The sequence below is a fragment of the Fusarium redolens genome (assembly GCF_020744475.1).
Source record: "Fusarium redolens strain MPI-CAGE-AT-0023 chromosome Unknown BKA55scaffold_5, whole genome shotgun sequence".
Taxonomy (NCBI): domain Eukaryota; kingdom Fungi; phylum Ascomycota; class Sordariomycetes; order Hypocreales; family Nectriaceae; genus Fusarium; species Fusarium redolens.
In genome coordinates, this window is record NW_025763668.1 from 1,251,432 (window position 1) to 1,265,785 (window position 14,354).

At 47.8% G+C, this 14,354-nt stretch overlaps 6 protein-coding genes across 6 annotated transcripts; 2 read left to right on the forward strand and 4 right to left on the reverse strand.

The window, feature by feature from the left end:
• Positions 1-829: 829 nt before the first annotated feature.
• BKA55DRAFT_639250 (beta-1,3-mannanase) lies at positions 830-2,448 on the forward strand. Its single transcript, XM_046197101.1, has 3 exons — positions 830-1,232; positions 1,294-1,658; positions 1,720-2,448. The coding sequence occupies exons 1-3, from the start codon at positions 1,052-1,054 to the stop codon at positions 2,257-2,259; spliced, it is 1,086 nt and encodes a 361-aa protein (XP_046052024.1). The 5' UTR covers positions 830-1,051; the 3' UTR covers positions 2,260-2,448.
• A 315-nt stretch (positions 2,449-2,763) lies between these two features.
• On the forward strand, positions 2,764-3,732 carry BKA55DRAFT_562370 (uncharacterized protein). Its single transcript, XM_046192272.1, has one exon. The coding sequence runs from the start codon at positions 2,894-2,896 to the stop codon at positions 3,518-3,520; it is 627 nt and encodes a 208-aa protein (XP_046052025.1). The 5' UTR covers positions 2,764-2,893; the 3' UTR covers positions 3,521-3,732.
• Positions 3,733-3,740: 8 nt separating this feature from the next.
• BKA55DRAFT_562371 (uncharacterized protein) lies at positions 3,741-4,777 on the reverse strand. The gene has a single exon (XM_046192273.1). It carries the CDS (start codon positions 4,720-4,722, stop codon positions 3,799-3,801), a length of 924 nt encoding a protein of 307 aa, XP_046052026.1. The 5' UTR covers positions 4,723-4,777; the 3' UTR covers positions 3,741-3,798.
• A 64-nt stretch (positions 4,778-4,841) lies between these two features.
• Positions 4,842-7,480, reverse strand: BKA55DRAFT_661992 (cytochrome P450). Its single transcript, XM_046197609.1, has 5 exons — positions 6,221-7,480; positions 5,621-6,170; positions 5,422-5,566; positions 5,162-5,369; positions 4,842-5,110 (listed from the first exon to the last, which is right to left on the reverse strand). The coding sequence occupies exons 1-4, from the start codon at positions 7,047-7,049 to the stop codon at positions 5,328-5,330; spliced, it is 1,566 nt and encodes a 521-aa protein (XP_046052027.1). The 5' UTR covers positions 7,050-7,480; the 3' UTR covers positions 4,842-5,110; positions 5,162-5,327.
• Positions 7,481-8,380: 900 nt separating this feature from the next.
• On the reverse strand, positions 8,381-9,652 carry BKA55DRAFT_687617 (uncharacterized protein; the record flags this gene model as incomplete). The annotated part of the gene is made up of 3 exons (XM_046199089.1): positions 8,381-8,740; positions 8,790-9,550; positions 9,607-9,652. 3 exons carry the CDS (start codon positions 9,650-9,652, stop codon positions 8,381-8,383), a joined length of 1,167 nt encoding a protein of 388 aa, XP_046052028.1.
• Positions 9,653-11,020: 1,368 nt separating this feature from the next.
• BKA55DRAFT_687618 (major facilitator superfamily domain-containing protein) lies at positions 11,021-12,713 on the reverse strand (the record flags this gene model as incomplete). The annotated part of the gene is made up of 4 exons (XM_046199090.1): positions 11,021-11,409; positions 11,461-12,280; positions 12,340-12,550; positions 12,595-12,713. The coding sequence occupies 4 exons, from the start codon at positions 12,711-12,713 to the stop codon at positions 11,021-11,023; spliced, it is 1,539 nt and encodes a 512-aa protein (XP_046052029.1).
• Positions 12,714-14,354: the final 1,641 nt, after the last annotated feature.

Below are 14,354 nucleotides of genomic sequence, written 5' to 3' on the forward strand. Positions count from 1 at the left end.
GCGTCGAACGAGCGCCGAAATATCATATTACAGGAGAGTTTGGTTGATACAAATAGTAAAGAGACAGGTTATTGTTGATATTCAATCTCTTCGAGGACCCCTTGCGTTGTGAGTGCTACACTTTACTATCAGTCTGTTCCCAGGTTGATGGCCAAAAAGGTTGGAAACTTGAACACAGCGATAGGCAACATGTCGACTCCACGCCTGCCCCAAAGATACAGGTATGAACCCAATTACTGGTAATTGTCTTGGCGCAACAAGCTCTTTGATCTGGATCGTGATGAGCTCATGAAGCCTTATGTATTTTGACTATTAAAGTTACTATCTCTTTAGCTACGAGGCAGACACGCGGTGAAAAGGCTTAGGTAACAACAGAAAGACTTTGTGCTATGGAAGATCCATTTGAAAGGGCATGCCAATCGGAGTGACCGATGCCAGGACTGGGGTTATGATTGCCTTCTCCAGTAATAGAGGGGTAAATTTCTCGCAGTAAGTAATGTTGGATCAACGTCGTGGAGTATAGAACTCATCAGACCGCAAAAAGAAATATACTATCCTTTCCCAAAAACATAATCATTGAGCGAGGAGCGAAGATAAGAGTGATAGCCGAGAGATCAGAACTTCCAGTTCCGCTTTGGTTAGACCCGGATGAAACGTTTCATTCGAACGGCTTCATGGTTCAAACGATCCTCGACCGCGACGATCGGAGATGAAGGAAAGACGTTATAGTCTCCGAAGTGGGCTGTTTCCCATACATGTGATGAACAAAAACTCGGTTACTAGTCCGTACTTATCAAGTCCTAGTTGACTTGTTGTTCATTGAAACAACCTTCGTTTCAAGTTAAGTAAACCTGCAAAATAGGGTTCGGAAAAAGCTGCTGCCTGCTCGGGACTGTCGGTGTCTTACGACCTTCCAAACTTGGGATAGGTAGTTGAGAGAAGCCGCTCAATAATTAAGCAACTAATGAACAGATTTATATAAAACTGTTGCGGAAAGGTAACCATTGTGGCTGATAAAACTTGAACAACTTAAGCTTGTTTAACGATTACCATGAAGTTCTCTCTTACAAGCTTGGTGCTCGGTTTGTTCTCAGTGGCAACGACAAACGCTGCGAAGTCCTTCTCAGCTTCGAACCTTTACTATGCCGCTGGACTGACTGATGGCCAGCAGACTATTCTGTTGAATGGCCTCCAAAGCGCCGGTGTCAAGGTTTTACGGGTATGGCTTGATGGTAAGGACTCTCCCCCGGCTTCCAGGTTGAATACTAGACCGGTAGCTGATCAATCTCGAAGGTCAATCCGGAGCGACGAAGGGAACGCCTACCAACGACTTCAAAAGTCTGCAAGGCACGAGCCCCGATGACTGGGACGATACTGTCCTAAACCGACTCGACAACCTTATGGTCAAGGCCCATGACCATGGTATCAAGCTTCTCATTTCTATTCACAGCTATAATGCTCTTGAAAACAACAGTGACTTCTACGGGAAATGGTACGGTACCGGCAACTTTTACACCGACAGTAAAGCTATTAGCCAGTTCAAGGATCGTATCGCCCACGTTCTTGCACACAAACACCTCAAGACGGGTAAGACTTGGAGTCAGAGCTCTGAGTACATCTTCGCTTTTGAAGCACAGAATGAAGCTATGCATCCACAGGTACGCAGATTCAAGCTCCGTAGGCAGCGAGATATGCCTGACTAATTCTCTGATCGTACAGGGAAACCCACAGGCCTTGGCTTCCTGGCAGTGCACCATGGCCAAAAGCATCAAAGACAACTTGAAAGGCAACTCGAAGATCCTCGTCACGACCGGTGGCGGCGCGTATCTCGATAACTCCCTCCTCAATCCCTACTTCTCCTGCGATAGTCTCGACGTCCTCACTACCCACGCCTACGGTGTCGCCGACCTTACAACTTCTAGACTTCAGCCATTCGTCGCCAAGGCTAAGAACACTGGCAAGAAACTTATCATGCAAGAATGGGGTGCCTGCTACACCGATGCCGAGAACAATAACTGCAATGGAGGAAACCCACTTCATGTGAGCACAAGAGATGGCAATATTAAGAAGTGGGCAGCGAATATTGATGCAGCGGGAATTCCTTGGTTCTACTGGCAGATCCTCCCGAATGCAGATCCTCACCAAGGCTGGGACTATGAGATTGGTATCAACGATGCGAACTGGGAGGTCTTGAAGGCCGCTGGACTTGCCGCAGGAAAAGCCGAGTCTGCTTTTGACTTTAGTCCTTATCTGCTCTGAATAGATGGTACTAGGTCATTGCAAGGAGTACTTTGCAAACACGTGTGTCTTATTTTCTCAGCAGGTTTGATGTTATGGTTGAAAGACTGACGGCTGCATGGCAAAGGGAAGACAAGAAAACTTAGGGCCTCTATCCTAGATGACAAAAAGACTCAGGTAAATTTAGTATAGATTGAGTAGACCTTAGACTAGTTATTTTGATACCTTATCTAAAGGTCAGAAGTATTCTTTCTCCCAGAAGATGGCTTATCCAGGTTCTTAGCACCTTTTGCATCTCCATTGGCGGTTATGCAGTCAATCATCGCGGAAAATGTTATGAGCCAGCATTTTGCAGCAAAAGCGTACAACCCAATGACAATTTTCTTTATGGGGCACTAACCCCCGACAGCCCAGTGAATTTCAGGCCTTCAGCCGCAAAATATCCACTGAGTCAAGGCCCTGGCTGCCAAGGCCCCAGTGGATATTTTAAGCTTAAAAAACGATATTCCATCAAATAGCGCATCAATAGTTCCGCGCATCAACAAAAAACAATTCATGTCGCTTGCAATGACTGGGTATAAGTAAGGGCCTTCAGGCGCCTTCCCCCCGACATTCCTTCTTCTGCTTAGTACACTCACTCTAGTCTTTCATTACCATGATTTTTCCAAATTCTTTGGCAGTTGCATTCGTCGCCTTTGCGGGCGTTAACGCTGGGCCATGCCGTCCTTCATCATCGGATACTACGAATGAGGCCACTACTACCATCACAAGCAACCTTGAATCAACGACCAAGGCTAACACTTTCATTCTGGATACCACCGAGACTACTACCGCCACATCCGCTCACTCCGATGAGTCCACCACGACCATCCTCACTGTGACCGAGACTTCAGCAGCTACTGAGTCTGACACCACTACCCTCTTTACGACCACCAGCCAAGACCTTCCCACTACCGTTACTACTACAACCGCCGCCATGACCACCTCTGAGGCTCCCGAGACTCCCGCACCTCAATGTGCTGATCTCGCCAACCCCTACGTCGCAGATGATGGCACCGGATATGAGCTCAGGTGTAATTGGAGATTTGATGGTTACGCAGATCTCGAGTATTACACAGATAGCACGATGGAGAAGTGCATCAAGGCTTGTGGTCAGAATGGCGATTGTAACTACGCCCAGTTCGAGACTGAATACAGTCTGTGTATTTTGATCGGAACGGGTTTCGACTATTCTAGCAATAGCCCTGGGTTTGCTGTTGCTGTTAAACAGAGGCCTAATTGATCGAGGGCTCTGTTAACGAGAGAGATGCTATTCTGTTCAAATATGTTTTTCTGTAACAAGTAATCACCCAGTGTCTTTCTTAGCTTGCTTAGTTTGACTGCCACTTAGTATCTCATGCTTCTTATTAGACTATGATATATCCTTAATTGCAAGGTATCATAGAAAAGAAATAATGTTAGTTTTCTTGGTATTATTTGGACTCAACTTGGAACTAAATTCCGTCGAAGCTTTATAGCTATCATGTTGGATAATGTATCTAAGAGTTCTATAAATGCAAATTAATACGGCGATGCCTCGCTTTCTATCAAGACAGCATCGTCAATGGAGAAAGTGACAGAAGTACAAATAATCGTCACCGCGACGATGGGTCCAGCATCCAGCTGAGCTTGATTCCAAGTACAACTGATAGCTCTCAAAGCCCATGCATTCGAAGGCAGCCCAAACTCCCCCATTCCGACTCCTGCACCACATGTCAATCGTTGCACACTGCAGCCACTAGACGCCGTGGCCTTAATAAAGATCGAAAATCGATATTCTTTGCCCACGATGATCTCAGTAGGGTCGATGTTTTGCGTAACAGCAAAGCTCAATGGTTGAATAAGTCTGCGTTTGAGCCCTCCTTTGGGAGGTAGTGAAGAGTCGAAAACGCCGCACTGGAGTGATCCTGGACGAGATGTGTCGCTGCGAACGGATAGCCATCCGCGATCTGCAACCGTGGGTGCCTCCCAGGGCGCGAAGGTGGAATCTTCAAAACCGGGGTTGCGAATCAAGTTGGTGGGTTGTCGCTTAGCAGATGTTGTTGTGGTGGATTTCTCATCATTTGAGGTCGCAGCTGAGGTTGTAGCTGAGGTTGTAGAGACTAATGGCTCATATGTAGTGGTGCTCTCGGCAACGGTTGTCGTTTTAGAGGAGGCTATGGACAACGATTCTGTCTCCCCAGCAAAAGCTGATGGTGATACGGCTGTCGAGGTGACAGATTCCGTCTCTATGGAGAGAATTGTAGGAGACAAAATTGTAGAGATGGCAGACTCTGTTTCCAACGCGACTGTAGACGAGATGTCGGTAGTGGTTCTGTCAGTTTCGCTAGGGCTGGTGGTTCTGGAGGATGCAACAGAACTGAGGGTTGAAGAAGGTTTGCATGGTGAGGCTGAAGTCAGCTCATACAGCATTAAGAGCTGGAGTATCGAATAGGCGAGTCTCATGACAGCGATGACGACATCCTGGTGGGGACTGAGATGATGGGTATGACAGCCAAAGAGCAAAACAGAACAGAAGAAAACAGTTGGGGATAACCAGGAGTCTGGCGCAATTAAGCATAAGGGCTCACGCTAAACTAGCTTCAACAACAAATCAAGTCACCCTGACAGCTCAACTCCGCGGACCAAAGTTTCCATATTTCTTTCCGTTGGTAGGGCCAGTCCTCTTGACCATCGTTTTATTCTGGAAACTATTGAAAGTGGCGCTGCTGACTGGGAGTCTCGATCCAACATGCCCTGTGAAACTATTGGATTGTGGCGTTGCATTTTGAAGATTTGTGGGGATGTGGAAATGAGATTCAGGGCTGTCAGTGAAGCTTCATGGTGCTTATTACTTGGCACGTTAGACATCTCAAGGAAAGGGAGTCACGTGTACAGCACTCACAGGCTCACAAGAGTGCTTTCATGATATATTGTTTTACCGCGGTCTTGTTGTTAGAGTAGTTTCATCTTGCCATTACTCTCGCCCTCAGCGCTACAAAGATCACCTTTCGGTTTACAGGACAGAATCGACTCCCAAGCTTACAAGATATAAAATAAACAACCTCCTCTCAGTCCTTCAATTTCGTAAACTTGATCAGACATTTAGATTCCTGTGTTTAGTCAGTCACACGTCGTAACAATGGGATTGAAGAGAAGACCAACCTGAACCTTGGGGAATCGATCATCATAGAAAGTCTCAACGCGAGCTGTAATAGCGGGAGTAGTATCCTCGAACCCTGGAGCAATTGTCGTCCTAAACTGCCGGTACATGGTGGCTGCGAGTGTCGTCATCTCGGCCATAGCAAGACTGGTTCACGTTAGGCATCAAGATTCACATAAGCCGAGAGAAGAGGCAACTTACTGCATGCCAATGCACATTCGTCCGCCACTTGAGAATCCCCAGAACCATCGGTTCAATTCCGCCGCATCTGGTCCCAACCATCTATCAGGGTTGAAGACCAAGGGATTCTTGAAGACAGCTTCGTTGCGATGCATGATCCAAGGTGACATGCCGACAACAGTGTTGCCAGGAATGGTATATCCATCAATGACCGAATCAATCTCGATCGAGCGAGGTTCCGTGCTTGGTAGCGGTGCATAGAGTCGTAGAGTCTCCTTAATGACAGCGTTGATATATGTGCATCGATCACTTGCTTCAGCTCTGGGATTACCCCACTGGTTCAATCCATCACCTGAAATAGCCATGACTTCTTCTCTTAACTTTTCCTGATACTTCTCATTGCCTGGAAGTGAGAGTGCCCAAACGAGGAACATGAGGGTGTCACTAGTGGTGTCGATGCCAGCGAGGAAGTGGTCAGCGCATTCGGATGCCATTTGCAAATCGCGGAGTCCACCTGGTTTCTGGGATTCATGATGTTGCCAGAGACTTTCCACGATCGAAACATGCTCGTCTGCAATTCTTGTCAGCTGTTATCATACAAAAGTGACAAATTCGACCTACCCTCTGAATGAGTGATCTTCTCAACATCAGCCCGAAAAGCCTCGAAAGCCCGCAGAGCGTACCCTCGGATACCAGTGTACGTAGTAGGTTGCTGCATCGGAAGAACTGGCTTAACGAGTTGTCCCATCAATCCTGACTGACGATATAGCCATTGAGTCAATGCCTTTAGATGCACGATAGACCAAGAAAGCTTTCGACGAGAGGGGTGCAAGATATCTGAGATGAGTTCCCGATGAATCCTTGAGCCTCGAATCGCTGCAGTTTGGCCATACTTTCCGTAAACAAACGCTGTGATGTTGTCGAGTGAGTAGTAATGTAGAGTGCTGAAAATCTCACTGACATTATCAGGCTCGGCTTCAATCAGATCCAGGTACTGGCGAACCCTTCTTTCCACCATTTTCGCAGTCGGCGGCTTGAGAACAACGGATTTGGAATAAGCATGCGACAAAAGCTTCTTCCTATCACCATGCTCCTTGGGTGAATGGAACGTGAACAAGTTCTGCTCACCATAGACGTCAAACATGCGATAGAATGTGGTCCGGCCATATCGGCTCCCGGGTCCGTAGATTGTTCGCAATGCGGAAAGACTGTTGAAAGAGACCTCATGGGGACCGATGCGCACGACTGGTCCGTATTGTTGGTGTAGTTTAAAAATTGTGCGAGTTCGCGTTCCTTTCCAATCTTCGTAGGCGAGACGCCATTTTGTTGCGGCGAAGGATTTGGGGCCGGGGACGTGGCGGAGGGGGCTGAGGATGAGGGGATCGAGGAAGATGTGCTTGATGAAGAGCACGACAGCGACTACAGCTGCCGCGATTGGGAGGATAGCCATCTCGGTGATCAATTCAACAGCCCTAAAGAGAATGAGTCGATACCAAGCCAACCAAATGATATACGTTAGATGTCAAGGTTCTTTAAGTAAAACGCAACTGGTCAATCAACCCTTGTCGGCTACGTCAAATCGGTAGTGAATCGTTTCCCCGCACAAGATAAAACATGTTGCGCCAGGGCGTAGACTTCAGAGCAAGGGCGCGCCTTTTTCTACAAACAGACTATTTAGTTTGACCTGCAGATAAAGACCGCAGTGGATCTGATACACAGCTTGGCACTGAATTCAATGTTTATCAGGGCGGAGAAAAGTCATGATTTCCGGTGCGCGGAGGTCTTGGACCGACGGGGCTCGGCAATTGACGCCGTGTTTGGGATACTAAGCTTGATGCAGGTCATGTAAACTGGAGAAGAGTGTTTCTCAACCAATTGGGGAGGAGATATTCCAAAGATTGGCTTATCTGATAAGGGCTTCATGATGTTGCCCACGTAGAGACGTCCAATGTGTTCATAGTCGGACAAACATCAAGACACATCCACTCAGGGTAAATGAATTGCCCCGATGAGTGAATGTCAGTCATCTCGGCTGAAGTGATTATGTGAACTCTGAAACTGAATCGATTACTATCACTTAACATGAGCCAAGGGTTATGCAAATCAGAATTATGGTCCTAAGAACCTGCATGAGAGTGGTTTCATCCACGACATCTTTAAGATGGACCTTACTTCAATCCGATCTAAAGCCCATCGTTTGACAGTGTATACAAGAAGCAATACTTGATTCTTTACTTCAGTAGCTGGATACAATAAATGGAAGGCCCAGCGTTGTTTGCATCCTTACTAGTGTTTCACAGCAGGTTATTGCAAAACAGACTTGTACTCGCGAAACTGTCTACTTACCAACTACATAAGACCAACAAATACCGTCAACACACTTCCAAACTACTGGCATGCATACCATCACCTTATGCCATGTGCAGGTACAAAACAAGATACCGTTGAGCCTATGGATCATGTCAATATGAGGTCATATCTTCACCAATGAGTGTTGTCGCGATCAATTGTTTTTCCTGGTCCATCTCAACGTACCCACCTACTGTTTCCTCAGTCCCACATCCATCACAGGCTAGTTACAAGCCAAGTGTGGCTGGGGCGGGGGAATCGTCCTGTCGTGAATGATAGCCACGAGAACAGGATCCAGCGAAACATATGCCCAACCTGACCTGGTCGAGTCACAGTTTCGGAGCACAAGGGCCAGAACCTGCTGAAGGTCACCAGTCGTAAAGGTGCATGATTATGAGAAGGAGATTCCGAAATAAAATACAAAACTGCTTATCAGATCAATGCTACCGCGCTATATGAACCATTGTACTTCAGAGGCTCATGCTGATGCTTCTTTCGTCCCCTAAGCATCTTGCGAACAGCGCCTGCAGTATACATCAAAGACGTCACCAGACCAACCACGCCATAGCCGATAATGAGTTTCATGGATGCACCAGCGAGCTGCAAACCGAGACCGCCGTTAACAATTCCAAGGACCATCAGAGCTCGACCGTACCAAATGTGAGCATGACTGACGCCTGTTCGTCGCTGATACTTGGTATAGTTCCTGTGATGTAGCCATCCCAAGATTGGCTGGATGGCCATCAAACCGCAAACGACTGTACCGATTATGACATGCGGAGCGCTGAACCACTGATCGAGAGTTAGTCAACACTGTTAGAGGACAGGCTTGGCTACTTACATCACCGTTACGGTCGGCGGCCAACTTGCCAGCAACAAACCCAGCCCACATGCCGATAAAGACAATCATCTGCCACGTAGCGTGGATGAACCACTTTCCGATTATAGGCATTAACAGAGATCCGAGAGGATAGCCCAGTAGGAAGACGACCGACATGATGATACCGTGGATGGTGCTGGTGTTAACTTCACCCCCGCCACCACCAGACGCTGCACCACTCGGTGTAGCAATCGACATGTGAATGAAAGGGTTGCTATTAGAGCTTACAACAGCTTCAGAAAAGTCAACTGAGAAGCTATTGTGCCCATCGTGTTCTTCAATATCAGCATCAATGTCAGTCGTGTGCAAAGAACTTCCAGTCTTCCAAGCACTAATCCAATGATTCGACCCCTTGAAGTGCATGTTTCCCAGATCGCCACATTGTATATTCGCCACCATTGTCTTGTTCACGACCCCGCTGCCCTCGATAAGCTTGACAGAGCGCATGCGGCTATGCTCCGGCATCTCATGGCCATGTCCCATCCTCGTGCTCAAGGTGACTTTACCAGTGCCATCTTGGTAAATGACGAACATGGTTGAGCCGCTCATTTTATCACCTGTGCCGAGGCCAACCCATTGGTATTCGGCGGGAGCTTGGATACGGATGAACAAGTTGCCGGAACTGGACGAGGCTGTTGAGGATGGGACGGCCCAGGTGTAACAGATCTTGTTGGATTTGCCGTTGCAGTAGGACGTGGGGGATGCTGAGGAATAGCTGGCGACTAAATAAAAGATTGTTAAGATGCTGTTCTAATCTGTAGGGTTGTTTGTTGCTTACAAAGTGCAAAAGCCGCTGCGATAGCGATGCTTGTAAGAGACTTCATATCGCTGAATCGCAGGTCACTAATGATATGTTACGAAATCTGTATGGAAAGGATACCAGAGAGGGCAATTGATCAGCTCTGCAGCTCTTATCCTGGACTGAACGGCTTTTTATGCAATCTCAGCTCTGCAGTCAGCTTCCGCCCAAGCACATGACGAACCGCTAAGCTTCCAAGCCACTCAGCCCAGTGTGAGTAATCTTCCCCAATAGCAAAGGTATTGCAAAAATAGGTTCAACCCAAGCTCCTGTGCTCACCCAATCAAGAGCACAATAAGCTTGCTTAGATATCGATAGGGCTTACTCAACTGAATGAATACCGCCGGCTGGATAAGATGCCGAACCTTGATGCAGGGCAATGTCAGCATCCGTTGAAACGGCTGAGGCTCATGTCTAGATGGTGTCTGTGCGTAAGCCGCATTGCCCAGAGATCTCCAGTCTTGCCATTTCAGTGACAGGCTTCAACAATAACACTGGTGAGATACGAGGTTTTGTTCATATGAGCCTCTTATAACTCCAGAAATTCGAACCGATCGAGTCACTCACAACCCTTTCGTGCAAGGCGGGGGAGCGCAGGACAACCGGGCGTTCTCCAGAAGTCCCACTAGGGTTCATTGGGTGGTTGGGGCAGCGTGTCGGCTTATCGGTCTGGAACGGGATCACTCGAGGCGGCGGGGTAACCCGTTGCATTGAGTTAAAGCCCGGCAGTGATTGAGTTACCGGCCATTAACAGCAGCGAATAATACTCATAGTTCACAATCTAGATGACCGTAGACTCTGTAGCCCAGACTTGCGCGAGACAAGCTTTATGCCGTGGACACCCTTGAAGCAATGGGGCGAAGGTTATTAGGATCTGAAATACAACCGTGGAACCTTACAACATGGCCCTACGCAGATGCTAGACAACAAGCTACTACTTATAATTGGATTAGAGTCTTTGAGATAATTTTGAAGGCGTATGAGTCACCTAGCTATGTTTTGGCTTCGATGAAGGACCCTAGGAATTGCGGTTGCTGCTTGTTGAGATTGAAGCTCACATTGCCGTCATGATGGCATTCCCCTCGCACGTTATGCAAGCTACATATCGGAGGATGTGGGGCCATGGTGACAATGGTCTTTCCCATTCCTTCTGATGGAGAACGTGGCAAAGAGGAACCAGCAGCAGAAAAGGCCATGTCACTTAGGCTCGGAAGATTCCGAGAAGTCGGAGGTGGAGCGAAACAGTGAAAGTCTAAATCACCAACTATGACACAGTGAAAGAAAGCAAGTGACTCATTTTTTGATGAATGAAGAAGATGTCTCATTTCCCGTAAGAACAACAGAAACGGTTTACGTCTACTAGGATCCCATCTGTGGTGGCTGTGTAACTAATCTAAGGCCTCCACATGAATCCAGGATGCTTCCAATCCATAACACGAATCTCAGCATCAGTCTTCCCTGCTAGAGCCTGACCGACCTCAATCGCTGCTCTTCGCCTGTTATCCCAAGTCATATAAACTTGCAGTGCAATAGTGAGAAGAAAGATAGACGAGCACGCGCCAAGGTTGAGGCCATTGCCGATCGGATAGTTTGGTCCATCGAAGGGCAAAAAGCACCATGTCGAGATCAATCCTCCGATGTTACCAAGCATGACGTTCAAGCCAATTCCTGAAGCGCGTGCTGTGTCGCTGACCAAGTTGGCCGAGACTTGAGCATTGGACAGAGCGCCGTTGGCGAAGGTGCCTGCGCAGATGAGGAACGTGCCAGCGTAGCGGACATAAGCTGGAGTGAATCAGTAAGTAGGTACCAGAATGGAGAAGTGTTTGAACTCACGGTTCGTGGTACTGAGGAACATGATGTACCCCGCGATGACAGGGAGCTGTGACAAGTTGATAAAGATATTTCGCTTATCAATACGAGTCGACAGGAAGCTGATCGTAACAGTGCAGAAGGTACCAACGATATAAGGCGGCACAGTACGCAATTGCTGTTGAACGACCGAATGGTTGGGGTAGATGGTCCTCACAATCGTGGGTGCGAAGAAAGCAAGGCCCTGCACCGTGATGTTGGTGAACAAGAAGATGGTGGAAGTTCCGATGGTGACGGGCGAACTGATACCGCGACGCGCCAGTTTCCAAGAGAACTTCTCAAGGACTTCGGTAGCACCAACGCGCTCAGACTTGATACGTGCAATCGCCAGGTCTTTCTCCTCTTGTGACAGCCATCGTGCAGTGCTTGGTCGATCCGTCATAGTGAAGAACGCAATGAGCGCCAGACCAATAGTACAGATCCCCTCGATGGCAAAGATCATTCGCCATCTCGTCAATGAGCCAAAGTGATCTAGCTTAAGAATACCAGAAGCCAAAAGACCGCCGAAAGCTCCGCCGAAGGAACCCATGGCGACATATATAGCTAGGCGGAAGGCAAGTTCGCTGCGTCTGTACCAGCGGCTGAGATAGTATGCGATACCAGGTAGCATGCCTGCTTCGAAGATGCCGAGGATGAAGCGGACGGCACAAGCTTGGCCCATTGTGTGGACGAAGGCGGTTCCAAGGGAGGCGACGCCGAATGCTACGGAGGTAGCGGGGATGAACCAACCGGGTCCGATCCATTTGCAGACCATGTTGAGAGGGAGTTCGAAGACGATGTAAGACTATCGAGGTAGATTCATGTTAGGGTGGGATGCTTCAGTAGATAAGGGGGAGTACGTACGATGTAAAAGACGGTCAGCAACAAGTTGTAGTCATAGCCAGATAGACCAAGGTCTTCCTCGAGGCCGGCCAATCGAGCATTTCCAATATTGGCACGATCGACGAAGCACATCAAGTACAAGATAGTGACTGAGGGCATGATGTACCAGTCAAGCTTGCGACGGAGCTTCTTCTCAGCTTCTACGTCGAAAGTTGCAATGGGGTTGCCATGCCTAGAAGTGTCAATAGAGGTCAAACAAAGGGGCAGTCAACTTACTCATCGGTAGCTAGATGTCCTCTGGCAGCAGCATCATGAGCGTCAGCATGCTCAACCTCCTTGGCCCAGTGCTCCTTTCCATCAATGCCTCTCTCTGCGTCAGAATCTCTTGCAGCCATGATGATGTACAAGTTCACGAATGTCCTGAAGATGACTTTGAAAAAAAGGAAAGCCCACAATAAGGGAGAAGAGAGCAGTTTAATACTGGCGCTGATAGGCGCGATATCCAATCTTGTACGTGCCGAGCATGCCAAGAGTGAGGGGGGGTTGATAGTGCATCGGATGACGGGCCGAACAGTATCGGATACCGGGTCGAGCTATCATTCTGGACGGAAGGAGTAATTAGTGACAATCCGAGGGGGGCATTGTCCAGTAGGAACAGTTATGCTTAACATGGGTAACGAAAGATAAGCTTAATGATGGGGAGAGAATCTGGGGAATCAGATTGTGGGGGAGACCCGCTGGCGGCTATGGGATCGTCGCCGTTGCTGTATTCGAGGGGGTATATCCGAGTAGGTTGACATACATCACCCAGATAATCGCTGGTTCACGGGCTTTACTTTGATAAATCTTCGGTGTTTTCTCTGTATCACCATGATCCACGGTCATTTGTATAATTCCACCTTGGTCTTGTCTGCTCGGAACCCAGGGTCAAGTGTCATTCCGAGCTTGCAGAGATAGACACTCAGTTCCGATAACCAGGCTGACATTCAGAAATGATTGGACGCGAGTGTCAGAACATGATTTATCAAATGATTTCAGACGAAATACGGATGGCGATAATCGATCGTGCTGGGAAAAGGCGTTGTCGGCCAATGTGTTTTCCCGACGCGTCCCCTCGCTCCACATGATCAGGGACACGTCAATTTGCCCTTTGCATCACCATGTCTGCGCGCCTTAGAAAGGTCATGCAGCTCATTCAGTGATTTGGAGAATAGCTTGAAAAGCCAGAGCATAATTCTTTGCAAGCACACATTCATACGCATCTATTATAGCGCGATCATGTCTCTTGATATTATACTCAATGCAAATTATTTTTACCGTCGCTCTTTAATACGTTTTTTTAACCTAGAATTTTTTTTTTTTTTTTTTTTTTTTGGTTTATTAGGGTTGATACAAGAAGCTCAATTTAAAGCCAATTAGATGACTGTCGTATTCTGTTCCCATTCCCTCAAATTTCCCGCATTCGAATCTCGAAGGAACTGTTTTCGAAACGAACACTAAGCTTTTCCCCCCGTGTCTTCCTTTTCGCACCGTCACAAAAAACATCGATATGTCTAACTATAAAGGTAGAATTCATTCAATTGACCATCTTCTGATCCAGATCTGAATTGTACGAAAATACGCTGGTGCAGGGTAATCAAACTCCCGAACCTAAGTTGGAGAAATCTAGAACCTGATAGCGCACGTATCAATACACCAAGCGCACACTAAATCAAGGCACTATCGAAGTACCCGTACTTGCGCCTCCAAGTTTTCGTGACCACTGGAATGGGGGACACGCGACAGCTAGAATTTTTACGCGGGGCCCCAGGTTCCTTTGACGAACCGTGGGCGAGTAGCCTAACCCAGTCGCCAGCGCAAAGAACCCCCCTTTTGGGTAAATACATGACCAATGCCAACTTGAAGTCCACTTGGACTGTAGGGAGGTGGTGCAGTTGGAGATGTCTCATGTTTTGATCGAGGGATTGATGAACGTAATGATGCTTGAGTACCCTCGTGATGGCCTGCTGTCAATTGAAGTCATCGCGCTCATCAAG

What these genes read in the sequence shown, in the direction of transcription:
- BKA55DRAFT_661992 (XM_046197609.1), bottom strand. Translation starts at nt 7,049, where the DNA reads ATGGCTATCCTCCCAATCGCGGCAGCTGTAGTCGCTGTCGTGCTCTTC. An exon ending in GAAGATCACTCATTCAGAGG is followed by an intron (nt 6,171 to 6,220) that starts GTAGGTCGAATT and finishes CAAGAATTGCAG; the next exon opens with ACGAGCATGTTTCGATCGTG. An exon ending in ATCGATTCCCCAAGGTTCAG is followed by an intron (nt 5,370 to 5,421) that starts GTTGGTCTTCTC and finishes GACTAAACACAG; the next exon opens with GAATCTAAATGTCTGATCAA.
- BKA55DRAFT_562370 (XM_046192272.1), top strand. Translation starts at nt 2,894, where the DNA reads ATGATTTTTCCAAATTCTTTGGCAGTTGCATTCGTCGCCTTTGCGGGC.
- BKA55DRAFT_562371 (XM_046192273.1), bottom strand. Translation starts at nt 4,722, where the DNA reads ATGAGACTCGCCTATTCGATACTCCAGCTCTTAATGCTGTATGAGCTG.
- BKA55DRAFT_639250 (XM_046197101.1), top strand. Translation starts at nt 1,052, where the DNA reads ATGAAGTTCTCTCTTACAAGCTTGGTGCTCGGTTTGTTCTCAGTGGCA. An exon ending in TTTACGGGTATGGCTTGATG is followed by an intron (nt 1,233 to 1,293) that starts GTAAGGACTCTC and finishes TCAATCTCGAAG; the next exon opens with GTCAATCCGGAGCGACGAAG. An exon ending in ATGAAGCTATGCATCCACAG is followed by an intron (nt 1,659 to 1,719) that starts GTACGCAGATTC and finishes CTGATCGTACAG; the next exon opens with GGAAACCCACAGGCCTTGGC.